Source organism: Beta vulgaris, chromosome 4, assembly GCF_026745355.1.
Source record: "Beta vulgaris subsp. vulgaris cultivar EL10 chromosome 4, EL10.2, whole genome shotgun sequence".
In the NCBI taxonomy this organism is placed as follows: Eukaryota; Viridiplantae; Streptophyta; class Magnoliopsida; order Caryophyllales; family Amaranthaceae; genus Beta; species Beta vulgaris.
The window spans coordinates 56,930,986-56,950,907 of NC_079205.1; the positions used below are offsets into that span (position 1 = coordinate 56,930,986).

Sequence of the window (19,922 nt, forward strand, 5' to 3'; positions counted from 1 at the left end):
GTTGATGTTCTAGTTGTAATATATACTTACCTTTGATTAATGATAAAACATATAATATTTTCCACACTTACATGGTAATATGGTATCACAACAAAGCGATCTATCCCTTTGATTTTTTTCCTCAACTATGGCGCACGACACCTATGGTCTCACTAACTCCTTGAACGCTCCAAGCCCCTTATCATCATGAATGCCCAATCCATTCAAAAACTCACCTCTTCTAACTACATCATATAGAAAGCACAACTTGAAGCCCTCCTCATTGGCTATAACCTATATTAATTTATTGATGGCTCCTCCATGCCCCCCTTAAAATCACTAACGTCGAAGGTGATTCCATCCTCTTATGTAGGTTCGCCAAGATAAACTGTTGTTCGACACACTTGTCGGCACCCTATCTCCTACGCTTGGCCCCCTTGTCTTTCGTGCTACTACGTCCAAAGAAGCATGAGACATCCTTTCACAAACCTATGCTAAGCCATCTCGCGGTCACATCAAACAACTTAAAGCCCAAATCAAAAACCCCACACCCACGCCACCCGCTCCCTTCCTTCCCTGCTACTGCCAACCTCATGCCAACCATACCCCTCTCCTCCGAACCAAAATCCATGCAATCCCTTTAAGGGAACAGTGAGATGTCCAAGGCCACACATTAACTTACTGTTCTACTTTTAAAGATCTCCACCCTACCATCCGCCCACCCCCGTACCCCACGCCAAACCCCCCTCCCCAAGCCAATGCCGCCCTTGCTTGTCTCCTCTTCCTCCCCTACATGGCTCCTTGTAGCGGTGTCTCCCATCATGTCACCACCGACCTTACTTGCAAATCTTTCACTCTACTACCCCTATGATGGCACCGATTAATTACCACATGCTGACATACTCTTATATAGAATAAAAGACGAATAAAATGGTAAATCAACTACTTTCAGCTAATCTATTAGTATAAATCAATTTTAGTTAGCAATACTCAAATTTAACAAGTACTATAAAGAGTCCAATTTAGATCAATCACCATTTGTTAAGGGAATAAGTATAGAATTTTAAATAGACTAATAACTAACAAGCAGCTTAATACAAGCTGATAACAACTAACAGAAAGGGAAATGTCTTATATTATTATAGTGTGTACCAAGGAACAACATCATCATACAACTTAAAGAATTCAAAACAAATATATATGTATAGAGCTTAGGTTCTCTATTGCATGAGTATCTTAGAGAGAAGCTCTTAAGTTACACTCATAACTCAATCTCCCAAAGAAAGAGTATACTATAGAAGACATCTCATATGTATATGCAATAGCCAATAAGTAATTAATGACTATTATTAAACGGATCTAACAGGAATGTGAATAATCTTGTGCTCAATTTTGGTGATCTTAGGCACAGTAATATAAAGAACACCATTCTTAAAAACAGCCGTAACTTCTTCCTTCCAAGAGTTAAAGGGAAGTTGAACCCTACTATCATAAGGGCTAAAAATCTTGTTTCCAAAAGCATCAACACCACCATCTCCCTTGATCACAAGCAAGTCATCCACAATGTTTACATCAATGTTTTCACCTGCAAGTCCTGGCATATCGAACCACATCCTGATTTCGTGATCATCCTCGCTCGTGTTCCATGGAGTACGCACTGCAAATTTATAAATAGAAGTTTTCCTAAATATATTTTAACGAGAATGCGGGTAAAAAATGCATATTAAGTTCGGAAAATAATACCAATCTGGAGCAATTCCCGAGCCCAAATACTAGTATATAATGAAAGCTATTATTAGTGCCTACTTATTTTTTGTGGGTCAAACTTTAAAATCTTTGACTGAATATTCTCATTTGTATATATAAAATTACATATTCACGAGGGATTTTGTTAGATTCGTCTCAATATGTTGTTTCATAATATCAACTTTTTATATTTTTTATTAACACGAAATTGAAGATATTACGTCTTGAAGACAGTGTAAAAAAGAAATAAGCAGTATATTTATATTTTAGAGATCCTTGACATTAAAGTATTTTATTTAATTAAAAATTAACTAATTGTCACCATCCACCCAGTTATGGTGAGTTATTTTATATCGTGTTATTAAAGGACAATCCGACTTGCGTGGACCCGATTCACACTAAAAATAGTGTGGACCAAGCCCAGACACGTGACCCTATATCACTTTAACATACACTATATCACTTTAACATACACTATATCATTGTAATATACACTATATCATTTTAACACACACTAAATCACTTTAACATACACTATATCACTTTAACATACACTATATCATTGTAACATACACTATATCACTTTAACATACACTATATTACTTTAACATACACTATATCACTTTAACATGCACTATATCACTGTAACATACACTATATCATTTTAACATACACTATATCATTTTAACATATACACTATATCATTTTAATATACACTATATCATTTTAACATACACTATATCATATCAATATACACTATCATAAACTCACGTGATATGGATCGGGTGCACACTAATTAGTGTGCACCGAGTTCATATTAGTTTTTTTAATTAAGGGATTATTATTGGATTATTATTGGATTATAAGGAGTCTTCCTTGCAAATTTAAGATAAAAATGCAATTAAAGGAACTTACCATAGGGATTGGTATCAAGGAGTGCAACTTTTTTGTGGAAGTGATCAGTTACCAATGGATCCACATTCCTTGGACTTCCACCTTGTTGGGCTTTCACCACTAGGCCAGAAGGCCTTGAAGAAGGAGCCTTCAATGGTGGTGTTAAGGACACCGCAGAACGAGGGCCCGGCCCAATCAGTGATGGGCTGCCTAATGCCCTATTGTTGGACACTAGAGTTGAAGCAGAACATGTCAATACATTGCTTGCCATTGAAGATAAGTAAAGCTATTGATAATAATAATAAGCTCACTAAAACAATAGATGTAAGTGTGGCAAGTTGTAAGTTCATGCACTCATTGGGTGCTTATTTATAGTACGTAGTTGCTATATAAGCGGCATATAAGATTACTTGTTGAAATCTTGTCTTAAGCTAGGCTGTCTTTCACTTTTTGCTCGGAGAAGACTCATCATTCCTCATATTATTCTTTGCTCTTTACTCAAAAGAAAAGCAAAGAACCAAATAGGTACGTACGTAATGATGAAAATTCTCCCAATAAAACACACACAAAGTGATCACATGTTTCATGTTATGGTTATCCCAAGTATTTAGGATATGGTTAAGACAAGTAGATTTATGTATAATCTTGTAAGAAATATGTATATTAATGTTTATATGTGTATGTGATAAGAATCAAGGTTGACATAGTTGGTTGGAGTTTCTCTTTCTAAGTTTTACCCCTGCGACACGAGTTCGATTATTGCCCTTGTAGGGTGTGATCCCCAAATTCTCCTCCTACTTGCAAGAGATCTTGATCTTATCTAGAAAAAAAGTGTTATACAATGTTATCAAATACCACTCCATATCAAATTTGATGTGCTATTGAGCAAAATTATTTTAAAAAGTTTATTTGTTAACGATATGAAGGGTTGATGAAGCTATATAGAATTTCTTCATGAACTTAGACACAAACTCATCATCTACCCTATCAACAATTAAATATACATATGTAATTATACAAGAAAGAGCCCCATTAGCGACGGATTTTTGCGACCACTCAAAAATCAGTTGCTAATTAATTATATATCCGATGTCCGCCACTTAGTTGACACTGATAAAATTTTGGTCCTGAATTAGCTACTAACGCACATTCAGTCGCAAATATCAATCACAAAGTAACTATTGAAAAATGATCGGTCTCTAATTAGCCACCGAAAATTATCCAGTCCCTCATTTGATACTCACATAATTTCAGTCGAAAATTTTAGTCACAAGTTAACTACTGCAAAAAGATCCATCACTAATGAGCCACTGGAAATTATTCACTCCCTAATAAATTGGTACTACCACAATTTCAGTCACAAGTGCTATATGTTGCAAAATAACTAACCAAAAAAAATCTGGCACTAGGCTATGTTCAGTTCACCTTATTTTTGCTTATTTCAGATCTAATCAGATCAGATCAGATCAGATCAGAAAAAATAAGTTCAGATCAGATCAGTTCAGATTATGCTTATATTTAAAAATCATTATATCTTTCATTACATATTAGTAAAAATTATAATAATTGAATATTAATAAAGTACTCATTGAGACGAATCAAACAAGACCCCACATGACATATTTTTTCTTATATATTGAGAAAAATCTAAAAGATAAGATCTTGTAATCAGATCAGTTCAGATCAGATCAGATCAGAAAAAATAAGTTCAGATCAGATCAGATAAGTTCAGATCAGAAAATTTCAGGTGAACTAAACATAGCCTAAGTAACAACTGAAAGTTCTTCCATATTACTGATTAAGTGCCAACATATTCAATGTCGAGAATCAACACAGACCAGCGCACTCCAAAATCAAATTAATCCGAGATGGACATCTACAATACTTTATCGACGTATTAGATCTTTTCACAGTTCTCGGGTCCGCCTTATTCCACTTGTATCTCGTCCTCGGAAAACATTTCACATAACTTGACCTCTGATGACCTGAAGCATTCTTCTTATACGACTCTTTAACTAATTCAAAACCTAAGGAAACTACGATTTCGTAAAGATATTCTACCGCCTCTTTAACCGGATTGAAGTATTCACTTATCCTATATCTACTATGACGATTAACTTCGTCTCTATCATTGCTCGAGTATGAAACCTTTTAATAAGCATACATGTATGATCTACTATTTTAGATATATTTTCAACTATTGAATATATTATATATCAAAATTAGACAGTAAAAAATCCAATACTAAACCAATACAATAATAACGACTAAAAAATCCGCCTAGGCCATCAACAGACGCCCAAAACAGACGTCTGATCCATTGGTAAGACATCTAAGATACGCGCCTGCACCCTGCTTAGGCATCTGAAATAGGTGCTTGACAAGTGGAGCAAGCATCTATTCAGACGCCTAACCAGGGGAGCAAGCGTCCAAACTAGGCGCATGTCTTTATTTTTATATATATATTATTTAAACTCAAATATTAATATATTATTTACTTATATTTTCCACTATCTAAATAAATTATATCTACTATTGTTAAATTAGAGAGAGAATAGAGAGAATAATATGATGTTATTATGGCTTGTGTTATATCATAGAGATTACAATCCTTTATATAGAGAAACATAACATAAATTTAACCTAACACAACTTAACCTAATGGGCTATGGCCCAATACTCCTAACACCCTCCCGCAATCGTAACGGCAGTAACACGAACATTACGATTGGACAATCACAATTATTAGGGAAAAAAAACTCAAAATTTTCAATTATTCTTCAAATCTTCAATTCTTCAAGGAAGAAACCTCGTCTCAAGGTACAAGGAGAACCCATAAATCAAGGAGAACCCATAAATCCATGTCTCACGACACACAGAGAGCCGCTTCTAATAAAATCCATGTCTCATGACACACGGAGAGCCGAAATAAGTCTCACAATCTGTTTTGAAACAGATCTGAAATTGAGACCAAAGAACCAATTTTTGTGAAAATTGTGATGGAATGATCATCATCACAGAAACAAAAGAACAAATATTTCGATGGAATGAACGTCATCGATATTTTGTAGAAACTAGTCTGTTTTGAAACAGATCTGAACAGAATACCAAACCAAAAATAATACCGAAAAATAATGGAAAAAGGACACAAGGACAAATTAGAATAAAGAGAAGTTGTAGTCCAAGAATTGGACTGCTAATCGTGAAAAGGTGCCGCAATAGTAAAATATAACAAAATCTCTTGCATGCAAGATGAGATCAACAAACACTTGCTGCAAGTTTGTAGATTGGTGGCACAAGAATTTTGGACAAATAATGGTGGAAGCGGTGAGCACCATACGTCCCAACAAGAAGAAAAAAAAATTGTGCTTTTGTGATGGTTTAATTTGTGAATCCTGCTGGTAGGTTTAGTCTATTAACCCACCGGCAAGAGGAAATTTCTCTTGATGATTCCAAGATTTAACCCGCTCTTGATACCATATTAAATTAGAGAGAGAATAGAGAGAATAATATGATGTTATTATGGCTTGTGTTATATCATAAAGATTACAACCCTTTATATAGAGAAACATAACATAAATTTAACCTAACACAACTTAACCTAATGGGCTATGGCCTAATACTCCTAACAACTATATACTATTTCTCAAGGATACAAACTACAGTTACATTAAGCTACAAATATTCAAAACTATTTTCATCTATTCAACATAAGGGTAATGTTATATGTAGCCCTAAGGGCTACATATAAGCATTAAATACATTTCTTTATTTTTCTTTTTCCTTTTTTTTTCACTTTTCAGTCCCTTCGAGAATCTCTCGGTAAGAAAAATTTCCTCTCTTAAAAAATAAAAATAAAAAATCCTTTAGACTGTCCTCGTACAGGATCACTCACACAGAGGCACACAAGCCCTATACCCCCCTCCTCCCATGTGGGAGATAGGAACCATACAGTGGAGTATTGGATCCAAGAATCATTGGTAATGATAACTAGATCCTTTGTATTGCTAAATAACACCCTATATTTTTCTACAAAAATGCATATGTTTGTTTCCCTCATTTTCCATGTCTCATAAGTTTCACACTAAACCCACCCCACTTCTTTATTCACTGTTCATTTTCTTTTTACTAAACCCTATCATAACATATGAAAATAGTAGAATCTTCGACATGATACATTGACCGACGTTGACCAATTAGAGAAAACAAACTCCGTCGTCGTGGTCAACGTGCAAAATAAACGCCTGATCCTATGGTCAGGCGCCCAATTTAGACGCTTGCTCCGCTGGTCAGGCGCCGGCCTCACCCAGAATCAGACATCTAAATTAGGCACCTAAGCATATTATCAGATTTTTTTTTTTTTGTAAAAACATTGTTTATATTCACTAGTAGAAAAAGGTCAATTTGCGTCGCCCCATTTGCGTCGCACAAACACGGAAACGATGCAAATATACTATTTGCGTCGCATGCAACAATGAATCGACGCATAAGACGAACTATGTGCGTCGTATCTAAATAATGTGCGATGCAAATCATCTATGTGCGTCGCATGAAGCCCATGGTGCGACGCACATAACAAAGTAATCTGCGTCGCATGAAGCCCATGGTGCGACGCAGATTACCAACCCAACACAAAGCCCCGTGTTTCAAATATATCCTCAAACCCTAAAAAAAGTTGCAGCGAACATTACAACCCAGCGCCTCTTTTTCAAAATCCTCTCTTTCTCTCTCACCTTCACACCCCCTCTCTCTCTCTCTCACCCTCACCCTCACCCTCACCCTCACCCTCACCCCCTCCCTCTCTTCAGCGAAAACACCCATAAACATTTTCTTGCTACCCATTTCTCTTTTTTCTACAAGAAAAACACCCACGAAAACACAAAAACCCCAAAAAAAATGGCGAAACCCAGGTTGTGTTATGGAGTAATTTTGGTTCTTCTCACTTTCTTTGGTCAGCGAAGAAGACGAATAGAACCAGCGAAAACTCAGTTCTTTTTAATTTTGTAGATCTAATTTCGACTCACATAACAAAGTAGTCTAATACTTCTCTCTACTCGAAAAAACTTGAAACAAACGAAAATTGAAGAATCAGCGAAAACTCAGTTCATGCATCTGAAAACCACCATGGATGATAACTTCTCTCTCCTCGAAAACTCTTTCATTTTGTAGATCTAATTTCTGACGAAGAAGACGAATAGAACCAACCACCAGGTTCGTTTTTTTTTTCTCCGAAATTATTAATTTTGTAGTCTATTTCGTTTTTAATTTTTTAGATCTTATTTTATGTTTTAATTATCAGATCTGAAAATTCATTCTTTTATCTACGCCATTTTCTCTCTCCTCCATTTTTGATGTTTTTCATTGTTGTGAGCTCTCAGTGCGGACTGTTGTCGATGGATTACCAGCGAGAGAGAAAAAATATGCGGTATCTGGGTAGTTTTCTCGCCGGCGGAATTTTTTTTGTTTCAAGTTTTGTTGCCGGCGTCCTCGAAGACGGTAGCGAACTCAAAATGAAGATGAAGCGTTTTGTTTTTTGTAATTTCTGTAACTATGTCATTGAACTTTTGTTCCTTTTGTTGATTTGCTTATTTTTATTTTCTGTGTTAGATCTAGAATATGTGCGAACTTTCCGGCGGTTACTGGTTTTTTATGGTTGTTTGATGGTGAACTTTTCTTTTTGAAACACAGAATTTGTGCGTATTTTGTATAATTTGTACAAGTTTCTCATTTGCGTAATATAATTCTACTTTGTTTGATTTCTTTTTTATAAGTTTAGATTGTTTATCAGTTTATAATTTGGTTTCATAGTTTCAATTAACAGAGCGATTGTAGAAAATGATTATGGTGGAATTTTTTTACCTGTTTCAACTTTTGGAATAGTGGACTCTTTTTTTTTTGTTTGTTATAAAGAAATTTGCGTCGCACCCTTCACCATGTGCGACGCAAATCACTCATTCAAGATCAATGTGCGTCGCACATAGTGATTCATGCGACGCAAATCAGGCTGCTGGGGATGGAATTTGGGGCTGGTAAGATTCACTTGCGTCGTACCGTATACGGGTGCGACGCAAATAGCTGAACCATCTGCGTCGTTTCCGCATACGACGCAGATTGTTTCTGAATCATTTGCGTCGAGGGCTTTGGCGTCGCACCAGAGTCCGACGCAAATAGGCGCCTCACATCCGACGCAAATTGCCTTTTCTGTACTAGTGATTATTTATTGATAATTTTTAGCTTAAAATTTTGAAAAATCATACGTAATTTTCGAAATAGGTTGAGAAATAAGTAAATAATAGAAGGAAAATGATATACATAGCCCTTAGCGCTATGTATAAGGTGCTTAAAATGGAAATAAAATATTGAATCAAGCATTTATTACCTCAATTGATGTGAAAATGTTTCTTGAATTCTTAAACTGTTTCCATTTAAAGAAATGTATTTAATGCTTATATGTAGCCCTTAGGGCTACATGTAACATTACCCATAAATAAATCTAGTTATCGTTACAAAAATGAAAGCAAAGAAAAGACAAATTGTCAAATTCCCTTCCCCTACAAAAAACAAGAAAAAGCAAATTTCGCCCTTATTCACAAGGAAAAAATTAAAGCGTGGATTATGGACTAGGGTGCACAATGCTCATTGTGCACCCAAAAAGAACATACAGTTAATATAAAAGAACACGAACTTTTTTCAACAACTTTTCTACTCTAAAAAAGAACACACAGCTTAAAATTAAAGAACGTGTAAATCTATATTTATAAAAGAACAAATGTTATAATGAAAAGAACATATAGTAAATGAACATCTACACTTAAGATAAAAGAACATATACCTTTTAAATTTAAATTTGAAAAAGGAATCTTTATTTGCAAAATTTAAGGAAACAAATAATAATAATTTTTTAAAATTATAGACTCTAAAAATGATAAAACGACGTAGTTTAGAAAAGGGTGCACCATGCTCTACATGCACTTGGGTGTATATCTGCCTATCTGGCATGTTGGTCTCGTGAAGGTGTTATCGTAAACAGCAAAGGTTAGGGTTCCGATATAAGTCTTTGCTTTTCTTCCTCTTTCTTTCACTTCCTTTGATTGCATAATCGAGTACATTTTGTTGTACAATTTCTTGTTGGAATATGTCTTTTGTCGGTTTGATTGCGCTGAATTATGCTTCGATTACGTTGAATTGAATTATCGTTCTCATATGGTATTATATTTATAATCGAAACTTTTTGTCGATAATGACCCATTAAAATAGCATACAGAAATCAACAATAGAAGGAAGAGGAGTCAAAGATATCATAGAATGAAAGAGAGAAAAGGGATGATTAATCTTGTGAAACCCTAATTTACAATCATGTCTCACATATTTTAGGAACAATTGACGGTCATCAACATCAATATCAACATCAACATCAACATGATTGGTTGTTTTATGTTTGTAATTTCGACAAGAAAATAGAAATTGAAAATTGGAAAGAATACCAGAATGAGCAAGTTGAATTGCAGCAATTTTACTCCGCAACATCATCTCCCTCACAATTATCTTCATTTATGAACACCACTACTTTCACTCATGAATTCGTCTCACACTTTTTGTTTTTGTGTTTTGTTTACCAATCACTGATGATTTGAGAAAATAATATCTCTCCTAGTATAGTACTTCCTCCGTTTAGAAATAGTTGCACCGTTTCTACTTTTCACGCATGCCGATGTATGATTTCAACCATTAATATCTTTAATTATCAATAAGTAAAAATTATAAAAAGTTGATATTAAAAAATTTTACATCGAGACAAATCTAACAAGATCCCACATGACTATGTTTTTCCTAAAATATAAATCACCAAAGACAATCTAAGTGTAAGATGTGAATAGTGCACAAAATAGAAATGGTGCAACTATTTCTAAACGGAGGAAGTATTTTTTTAGTTGGTATGATAAAGGACCTAACTGAAGTGGCACCTCGCACATGTATAATCAGTTTGATTTGTAGGTCAGACTCTGTAGAAGGAGAGGGATGGTAAGGAAAATGGAAAACCTCACCTCCAAAGAACCTCTAATGGGATTTGATCGCATGACTTGAAGTCATTTTTTTTTTTTTTTTTGACAGAGGGTAAACAATAAAATACAAGAGGTGCTTAGCTTTTTCTTGCTAAGGTAGCAAGATGATGCGCTAACCTAACCTCTTCTCTACTTACCTTGACGCAAGACACAAATATATAACTATTAGCTATTCTCTTGATATCTCTGATGATGCTGTCTATATTCTTATTTGTGATAGAGTCCACTTGCAGAGCTCTAATAACCTCTAAGTTGTCCGTTTTGATTATCAACCCTGGTGTTCGCCATTCCATATCTGATAATGCTTTAAGAATCGCATAGGCTTCCGTCTGAACTGCCGAGGTTGCAAAGATCCTTGTGACAGCTTCCTCCTTAGGGTCATTGTTAACATTTTTCCAAGCTATAGCTGCTTTCCATTGATTCGTCTTTGCATTTTTTTTCCAAGCTCCATCGACTACAATTGTTTGTACACTTATATTGTCCATGTTACCTTTTACCCATCTATGCTGACGCAAATTGGAATGATCCGCAGTTAGCCGTTGAGAGTCTTTTTTCAGCTTATGCTTCTGGTCTTTTTCCATATTTATCGATCTTAGAATGTGGTCTTTGATAATGAGCATGATTCTTCCCGGGCTTGGCTGCACTTCTCTGAAAATGATTTCGTTCCTGTGAACCCAAATACCCCAGAGTGTCGAGATGAACTCTATTTCCATGGATGTGCTATCCTCCTTCTTCCATTGCTTGAAAAGATGGAGAAAGTTTTTTATCCACTCCTGAATGTTCAGATGATTTCCATTGTTTGCGTTGATACCCATGGACCCAATCCATATTCTTTGGACAACATCACAGTCTCTAAACAGATGAGATAGAGTTTCTGCTTTTGACTTGCACAAGTTGCAAGTTGGGTTAATCCCCGAAATCGATCTCTTGATGAGATTATCCGCTGTAGGAAGCGCGTTATTGAAGATCTTCCATAAGAAAAGTTTCCATTTCGGAACGAAGCCAGCTTTCCATAAAGGCTTCCAGAAAGGGATGTTAGAAGCAAGATTGTTTTGATCATTATTCAAGAACCAGTAACCTGATTTTACAGTGAAATTCCCTGCTTTGGTGAGACTCCAGGTAATCTCGTCTTCTAAGGGCCTGTTCTCCCCAGCTTATTTTCAGTTCAGTTCAATTCAGTTCAGTTCAGTTCAATTCAGTTCAGTTCAGTTAAATTCAGTTCAGTTCAGATCAGTTCAGTTCAGTTCAGACCAGTTCAGTTCAGTTCAGTTCAGCTCTTGACAATACTTTTACTCTCACATATCACTATTCATTTCAGTTCAGTTCAGTTCAATTCAGTTCAGTTCAGTTCAGATCAGTTCAGTTCAATTCAGTTCAGTTCAGTTCAGTTCAATTCAGTTCAGTTCAGTTCAGTTCAGTTGTTTTATGCCGAAGAGAACAGGCCCTAAGTCTTCTCTTGGAATGTGGGTTGCTAATATTAGTACTTGTTGTGACAAATATTGGAGCTTTTTCATTAACGGAGTATATCTCCTTCTTCACGTAACACCATGGGACACAAATCATGAGCTTCTGTTTTTTTATTTTTTTTTGGTTATATTTATGTAAAAGTCTACCTGATTTATGTAAATTGGGTGCACTCACTTTAAAATCACGTAACCATCAAAGGTGAAAGCCTATAACACAAGGTGAAAGCCCAAAAAATTTAAGGTATCTTATTCTTGGTAATAAAGACCAAAATACTATAGGTTTTTCAAGATTTGAATATGAACTCTTTAATTAAGTGCTCTTTCCTTTTCGTAATAGTTTGAATAGTTTTCTTTTTTATTTGTGTCAGATTAGTTTGAAAATTTCTATTTTTTGCATTAATTTTTTACATCTTTCGGCCCACAATTCTATTTCTATGATCATTTTAATAAAAAAGTACACCACTTAGTCATATCATATTACTTTTTAATAAAATAACATTTGATAACCACATTATTACTTATTTCCTTAAAACATGTGTTCAAACAAGTGTTCGGATATTTTTAGACAGATTGAGTAATTTTTAGTTTTTCCCGAAAACTGAAATTTTCAAAGGTGTATATATATATGGTCGTAGTTATAAAAAATAATGTATAACTTAGGGTTGATATTTTGTCATAATTACACATTATAATTTAGTAGTAAGATCATGAATTATAAAGTAAGAGATTTGAGACGTCTTTTCTAAGAACATGTCATGTTAGAGATTCATAACACTATTCATAAGGTTTTTTTTTTTTTTTTTGGATTCCTTGCTTTTAATAGGTCATTCTATATTTTAGGATGTCAAATGAAGATTAATGTTGTCATAGTCGGTGATAGGAACTTGTGTTCAGGGATCAAAGTAGTTTTCGCTGATTAAGAAGCAAATTTAGTTAGCTTAAAGCTTATAAAACATCATAACTTTGAGATAACTAGAGAGGGAGGAATAACTCAGTTGATTAGAGTTTTTCTGCCGATTTATGAGATTTTGAAATTGATTATCATCTCTTGTCCTTGCGTGGCCTCTTTACACACCCAAAAAAAATTAACCTTGAGATAACCACATACCGTGTTTATGATAATGAGTAAAGTAACACTTGACATAACCAAAACGCCGTGCAACTTATAATACTTCAAACTTCAAAGCATATAAAGTACATAAAGCTTCTCTATTACAAAGTGTCGCAATTTTTCATAGAAAAGCTTCTAATCACACTTAGAAATGAATCTCTCAAAACATATAGATGACATTTTTAATTTAAAAGCGCGCAAACAATAGTTAAGATATCTCATAAATTAAACAGATCTCACGGGAATATGAATAACTTTATGCTCAAATTTGGTGATCTTAGGCACAGTAATGTAGAGAACACCATTTTTAAACACAGCCGTAATTTCTTCTTTCCAAGAGTTAAGGGGGAGTTGAACCCTACTATCATAAGGGCTAAAAATCTTGTTTCCAAAAGCATCAACACCACCATCTCCCTTGATCACAAGCAAATCATCCACAACATTTACATCAATGTTTTCAGCTGCAAGTCCTGGCATGTCGAACCACATCCTAATCTCATGCTCGTCTTCGTTAGTGTTCCAAGGAGTACGTACTACAAATATACAAGTGTTACACAATTATAGTAGAAATTGATGCTTTTACGGCTTAGAACGTGATCTTATACGATGAACATTCATATTAGATGAAATTATACATATATATAGAAGAAACTTAACCTCTTTCACCTAGTAGACTATAAAGCTACTAAGTTATGATTGAAATTGCAACACATTGACTTTTGTGCTTTTTTTAAATGATTTTGACTTTGTGCTTACTAATACGAAATAAACTTAGTCTACCCATCGGGTATACTACCCACCATTAATAAAGACTTGTTGAGGATTCTAGTAATAGAATCCAACTCAACATAATTAATATTTTTTTAATCCTCTATTAGTAGTTGGTTGTCTACCCGGTGGGTACGTGTAGCAATGTCCACAACATAATACTTACATAATAGGCTAACAACATATGTTTTTATATATTAGCTGAAAAATATGATCAAGTGGAATATGTGAAAGATGTAAAAGTCAAAGTATTACATATCTAAAAAAAACCGATAATGTATGTAATTACAGCATCAACTATAACTTCCTACCATGAAGAAATATCAAATGATGCATATATACAAAATGTTGCTCACAATTGGTATAATTTTGCAAGTAAAAGCTAACAAAAGTAGTTGATTAGTTGAAGGAATGTAATATTTACCATAAGGAGAGGTATCAAGGAGGGCAACCTTCTTGTGAAAGTGATCAGCTACCAATGGATCCATCTTCTTTGGACTTCCCCCTTGTTGGGCTTTCACCACCAGGCCAGAAGGCCTTGAAGAAGGAGCCTTCAATGGTGGTGTTAAGGACACCAGAGAACATGGGCCCAACCCAATTGATAATGGGCTTTTTAGTGCCCTATTGTTCGACACCAAAACTGAAGCAGAACATGTCAAGACATTGCTTGCCATTGAAGATAATTAAATTAGAGAACTTACTAAGAATAATAAACTTATTGAAAGTTGAAAACAATGGAAATGATCTAAAGATAACAAGTTGTATGTTTATTCATTTATTGGAAACCTATTTATAGTAGTAGAGGAAGGTTGTATCTTTCATGTGTGAATTTCTCTTTATTATGAGAGAAGCCTCTTTTTTCCCAATGTAGATGTACTTTAACCAAAGTATGCTAAATTATGCTACTTCTCCTGACAAAAAGGGGAAGACAGGATCTACAACAAGGTAATTTATTCTTACTTGAGCTATAGTTTTCTTTCTTTAATCATTTCCAAATCCAGGCTACCAAGATCTTGTCTATTATATGAATATATATTGTACTACTCATCATATGATCTAGAGGTGATCAAACATGACCCGGCCCGCTGGCCCGGCCCGGCCCGTTTTTGGGCCGGGTTTGGGCAGAATTTTTCGGCCCGCGGGCCGGGCCGGGCCCGGCCCGGTCATTTTTTTTTGTTTTTGGGCGGGCTTTGGGCAAGCTAAAAACGACTTTTTAGTCTATTTTTTGGCCCGGCCCGTTTTGGCCCGCAAAAGCCCGCTAAGCCCGGCCCGAAATAGCGGGCTTCGGACACAAAAATTCGGCCCGAATTTAGGCCCGGCCCGGCCAATGGGCAAATTTTTTTGGCCGCGGCCCGGCCCGAACCCGGCCCGGCCCGGCCCATGATCACCTCTAATTATGATCATTGTTGATAGCAATATACTCTCTCCGTCCTTTATTAGTTTACCCGTATTCGTATTCCTTTTAAGGGTGTCCCTTATTAATTTACCCCTTTCTTTTTTTTGCTATTTTTGGAATGGGACTACAAACTTTTCATTACACATACATTCAACTTTAATATAAAATAATACTCCCTCCGTCCCAAAATATAGTTCTCATTTCCCTTTTTTTACGGTAATTTATGCAAGTAGAATCTAAGAGGATAGTAAATATTTTTTTGTTTATTTAAATAAATATTGTATGGGAAAAGATGATTTTAGGAGAGACAATGGAGAATAATTGGTGAAAGAGCATTAATTGTAATATTTTGGTTGAATAAACAAAAGAAAAAACAAAATTCAAGAAGCAAATAAATGATTGGACACGGTTTTCTTAGACAAATTATGGAAGAATGTGGAACTAAATTTAGAGATGGGAACTATATTTTGGGACACTTAAAGTGGAAATGGGAACTATATTTTGGGACGGAGGGAGTAGTTTCTCTTTATTTCTATGATCCACAACATTATTTCTCCTAAGACCGTGTGTAAAAGAAAGGGGTAAACTAATAGCGTACGGAGAGAATATATGCAGCAATCAGCATTGATACTCATAAATAATCACGAAAGTACATCAATATGTGATAATATACTATCATGACAAATACTGAAAGATTAACTATTAAAGAGTACTAGAATTGGTTGCAATTATAGTAGTGGATATTGAGGCTGCATAAGTACAATGAGTCGGATTCAGTCGGATTTCATTGTTTGTCGTATTTTTTTTGCTCGACTCGTGTTGAATTGAGATAGATTCTGAATATATTATCATTTAGGATTACAAAAATTAGAGTTTCAAAAAAGTAATTATACTATATTTTCTTGATTTTATAATTATATTAGAGTTGCTCCAGTGGTGGGACAAACTTAATTAAGTACTTCATTCATGTTCTTCAATGGTGGAAAGATGAGTGGGAAAGGGGCAGATGAGAGGGTATGAGAGAAAGAGACACAGAGAGTAGTACAAGGAGAACTGGAGAAGAGAGAGTATGAAACTTTTAAGTATGTTATACGTATAAAAATATGCATTAGGACGTTAAAGAGTAAAAACTAGGGCGGTCATTAGTAATTCAGTTTTTGCTCCTATAAGTGGTGTCTGAGTGGCAAACGGGTCAATACGGGTCGGGTCGGGTTAACTTTGTGTTCAATCGAGTTTGTTCGAATATGGGTTAATAACGGCTACATGAGATTTCAGGTCATATCAGGTCGGGTTGGATCGGGTTTCCGATCTCTCAAATAAATAAAACACATATAAGACTAATGAGAGTAAATTAGATAATTAATGGATAATGGCTAAATCGTATATAGTATTTCACGATAATATTTTCCTTAAATTTGTTTAAAAAGTAACTAATATGACAACTTTTCGAGTCGGGTTGGGGTTGTAGTCATAATTATCGGGTCAATTTGGGTCTGGTAGTTTCAGGTTCGGGCCTATTTTTATTTGGGCCGGGTTATTTCACGTCGTTATTTCGGGTGAGAAACGGGTTTCGAGTCGAATATTTTGGATCGAGTCAACAAGTATGAGTCTATTTTGCCGGCTATAAACATAACATTGTAATGTTTTGATCGGATTCCATTCTCTGTAGCCAGTGCCCAGTAGCAACATATTTCAGCTTTGTCTTTTCTTCTTTTACTCTTCTTTTTGTTCACATATGTTCATTCTTTTCTACTCTTCTTTTCAATCTTTTCTACCATGGCAATTGGCAAGCCTGGCTCTAGATTTAGAGGTGTTCATCACCTGTAGGCTGTAGGCTGTAGGCTGTAGGCTGTAGGCTGTATAGCCCTAGTTAGCAAAGTAGCAATATCGTTCACATCTATAGGCTTTTCCTTTAGAATTTACTTTTTCTACTTAGAACTTAGAAGTAGATGTCGCAAACTGATGGTTCAGATTCAATCGAGTAATAAGTCATTCTGTTCAGGATTAAGGCAAGGCATCAAATACGATAGTAATCCTTTTTTTTTTTAGAAAAAAAGGAGATAACAATCCTTCTTTTAGGGGGTACACAATAATCCTTTTTTTCTTTTAAGGAATAATAATCCTTAAAACATAAGAACTTAAAAAAGTTATAGTTGTGAAAAGGGGTCCTAGGAAAATCTATTATATTCAAAAAAAATTCTAAAATTATTAAATATACTAATATTAACTTCTCTCTATCTAGTTAATATTAACTACTCTCTCTATCTTTAGTTTAACTACATAGCTTATTTTTTTCACGGTTTATCTGCTAGACACACATAATATTATTAGTTTTATAGAAAATTATGAAAGTTAACATTATAAAAAAGACAAATTTGTCATAGTTTAAATTGGGTGTTTTTTTGAGGACGGACCAATTAAAATAGAATTTTTGAGTATAAGCACCACTCAAAATTTCTTTTGAAGGAAAGAACTAATTAAAATACATTCGTTGGCAACTCGAGATGGAAATGGGGCGGGTCTGCGTTGGGTCCACCTTGACCCGGACCCAGACTCGCCCCAGATTCGTTGGGCCTAGATTTTTCAGACCAAGATCTGTTGGGTCTAGGGAGTCCACGAGTCCTAGCATGGTCCTAAATGGGTCGTTCTTAGTTTTTAAGTTTTCATCACATTTTTGAATATATGTAATTAAAAATTTTCTCCCAAATATATATAGGTTCTTGTATCCAAGGTCAAAGCATTCTCTAAACAAAATTTTAAGAATTAACTCATAAAATATAAAAATGTTACAACTTACAAAGTTATAAGTCTTGGATGGAGTTACAATACTAACGAGTTCACAAAATCACAACTCATAATAAAACCTTAGATTTTAGGTTAATTTTTTTTCTAATATGTAAATGGGTCCGCGGGCCGGTTCTGGGTCTAGCATATATGGACCCAGACCCTTATAAATGGGTCGGGTCCTAGCGGGTTTGGTCGGGTCCATGACCCATTGCCATCTCTATTGGCAACTAAACAACACGTTACGATTTTTAAGCGAAATTGTCAACTTTTCCCGCATTCACAATTATTTTCCCTCCAAAACCTCGTTTTTTTAATTTTCAGGCGAATACTCAACCCCTTCTTACTATTGAAAAGCCCTAAATTTCCCAAGTTCCCCCCAAATTCTCCAGTTTCCCCAAATTCCCCAATTTCCCCCAATTTTTCCTAATTCCACACCATTGAAGTTGGAGCTCTCATCCTCAACTAAGATACTCAATCATTAAAATAATTTCTCACCAAGCTAAGGCTAGTTCTAATTTCATTACAATGAAATTAATTTTGTCCTTCCTTTGGTTTTTTGAGGTTCGTGTATTTTAGGATGTTTTTTTGCGGGATTCAATTAGGACGTTCTATAGCAAAATCCGCTCATCTTGCTAGACAGGATCATCCTGGAAGGACAATATAATCTTCAATTTTACAGGAGCGAGTACAAATGACATAGGAGAGAAAAAGGTTATTGATAATTCGAAAATGAAAAAGGTTGATTTTTTATGGTTAGGAAGGACTAATATGGTGTTAATGGGAGGAAAGAGAACATCTGCTAGGTGATGGGTTTGATGAGTGTAAGACAAAATAAAAAACGAGGTTTTGGAGGCAAACAATTGCCAAAGCCGGAAAGTTGACAATTTCGCCTGAAAATCATAATATGGTGCTTCCTCCACAAAATCATAATGAAAATCCTTCCAAGTTTTTTTTAAGCAGTGCTTCCCCCTTAAGAACCCTATCTTAATTTGTCCTTCCCACAAAAAACCCTTTAAATTCAGACAAACTAACAAGATCTTATGTATCATGTCATAGTTTAAATACTACTGAAAGTACATAAATGCAGATAGTTAATGAACTTTAAAATCGAATCTAAAAAAAAATATAGCACATAAAAAAAACGATACGGTTTCTGATCGATCTGCTAGCTCTCATTTTCGCTTTTAAGTTATACGTACAAAAAAAAATTCCTCTATCTAGCCCCCAAAATATCCCCGCCGCAAACCTTCAATAACCAGCAACCCTAAGGGCTCGACCGCCTCGCGAACCACCTCACGCTACTCACAACGACAGTCGGGGCCTCCCCGTCCCCTTTTTTCATTCACCTTTTCATTTTATTAGTTTCGCATATGGTTTAGTTCGTTCGTTTTTCCGCTCCTTATCTGCGTCTTTGCCGCTGTTTCGTCATCCCCGCCCCCAGCCGCCGTTGTTTGTCATCCCTAGTGTCGCGTCATGTCGTCCTGCTACCCCTACTTTAGTGTCGTGCGTATGGTTTCCCCCTCCCCTGTGGCTGCGTGGGATTCCTTCCCTCCCCTGCTGTCGTGTAGGTATTCCCCTTTTTCTGGTTACCCTGAATTTCATTGTTTGTCAAGGTGGTCGTCGAGTTTCACCCTCCTTCTCCCTCTCCCTCTCCCTCTCCCTCTCCCTCTCTCCTCCCTTATGCGTTAGTTTTCGTGTTGGTTAGTTTTTGC

General features: G+C 35.5%; 2 protein-coding genes and 1 long non-coding RNA gene across 3 annotated transcripts; 1 reads left to right on the forward strand and 2 right to left on the reverse strand.

The window, feature by feature from the left end:
• Window positions 1-1,096: 1,096 nt before the first annotated feature.
• LOC104890574 (small heat shock protein, chloroplastic) lies at window positions 1,097-2,977 on the reverse strand. The gene is made up of 2 exons (XM_010676113.4): window positions 2,641-2,977; window positions 1,097-1,636 (listed from the first exon to the last, which is right to left on the reverse strand). The coding sequence occupies exons 1-2, from the start codon at window positions 2,888-2,890 to the stop codon at window positions 1,329-1,331; spliced, it is 558 nt and encodes a 185-aa protein (XP_010674415.2). The 5' UTR covers window positions 2,891-2,977; the 3' UTR covers window positions 1,097-1,328.
• A 3,732-nt stretch (window positions 2,978-6,709) lies between these two features.
• On the forward strand, window positions 6,710-8,375 carry LOC125497050 (uncharacterized). The gene is made up of 2 exons (XR_007273600.2): window positions 6,710-7,830; window positions 7,998-8,375. It is a non-coding gene; the product is annotated as an uncharacterized LOC125497050 (long non-coding RNA).
• Window positions 8,376-13,291: 4,916 nt separating this feature from the next.
• On the reverse strand, window positions 13,292-14,800 carry LOC104890572 (small heat shock protein, chloroplastic). The gene is made up of 2 exons (XM_010676112.4): window positions 14,452-14,800; window positions 13,292-13,792 (listed from the first exon to the last, which is right to left on the reverse strand). Exons 1-2 carry the CDS (start codon window positions 14,699-14,701, stop codon window positions 13,485-13,487), a joined length of 558 nt encoding a protein of 185 aa, XP_010674414.2. The 5' UTR covers window positions 14,702-14,800; the 3' UTR covers window positions 13,292-13,484.
• Window positions 14,801-19,922: the final 5,122 nt, after the last annotated feature.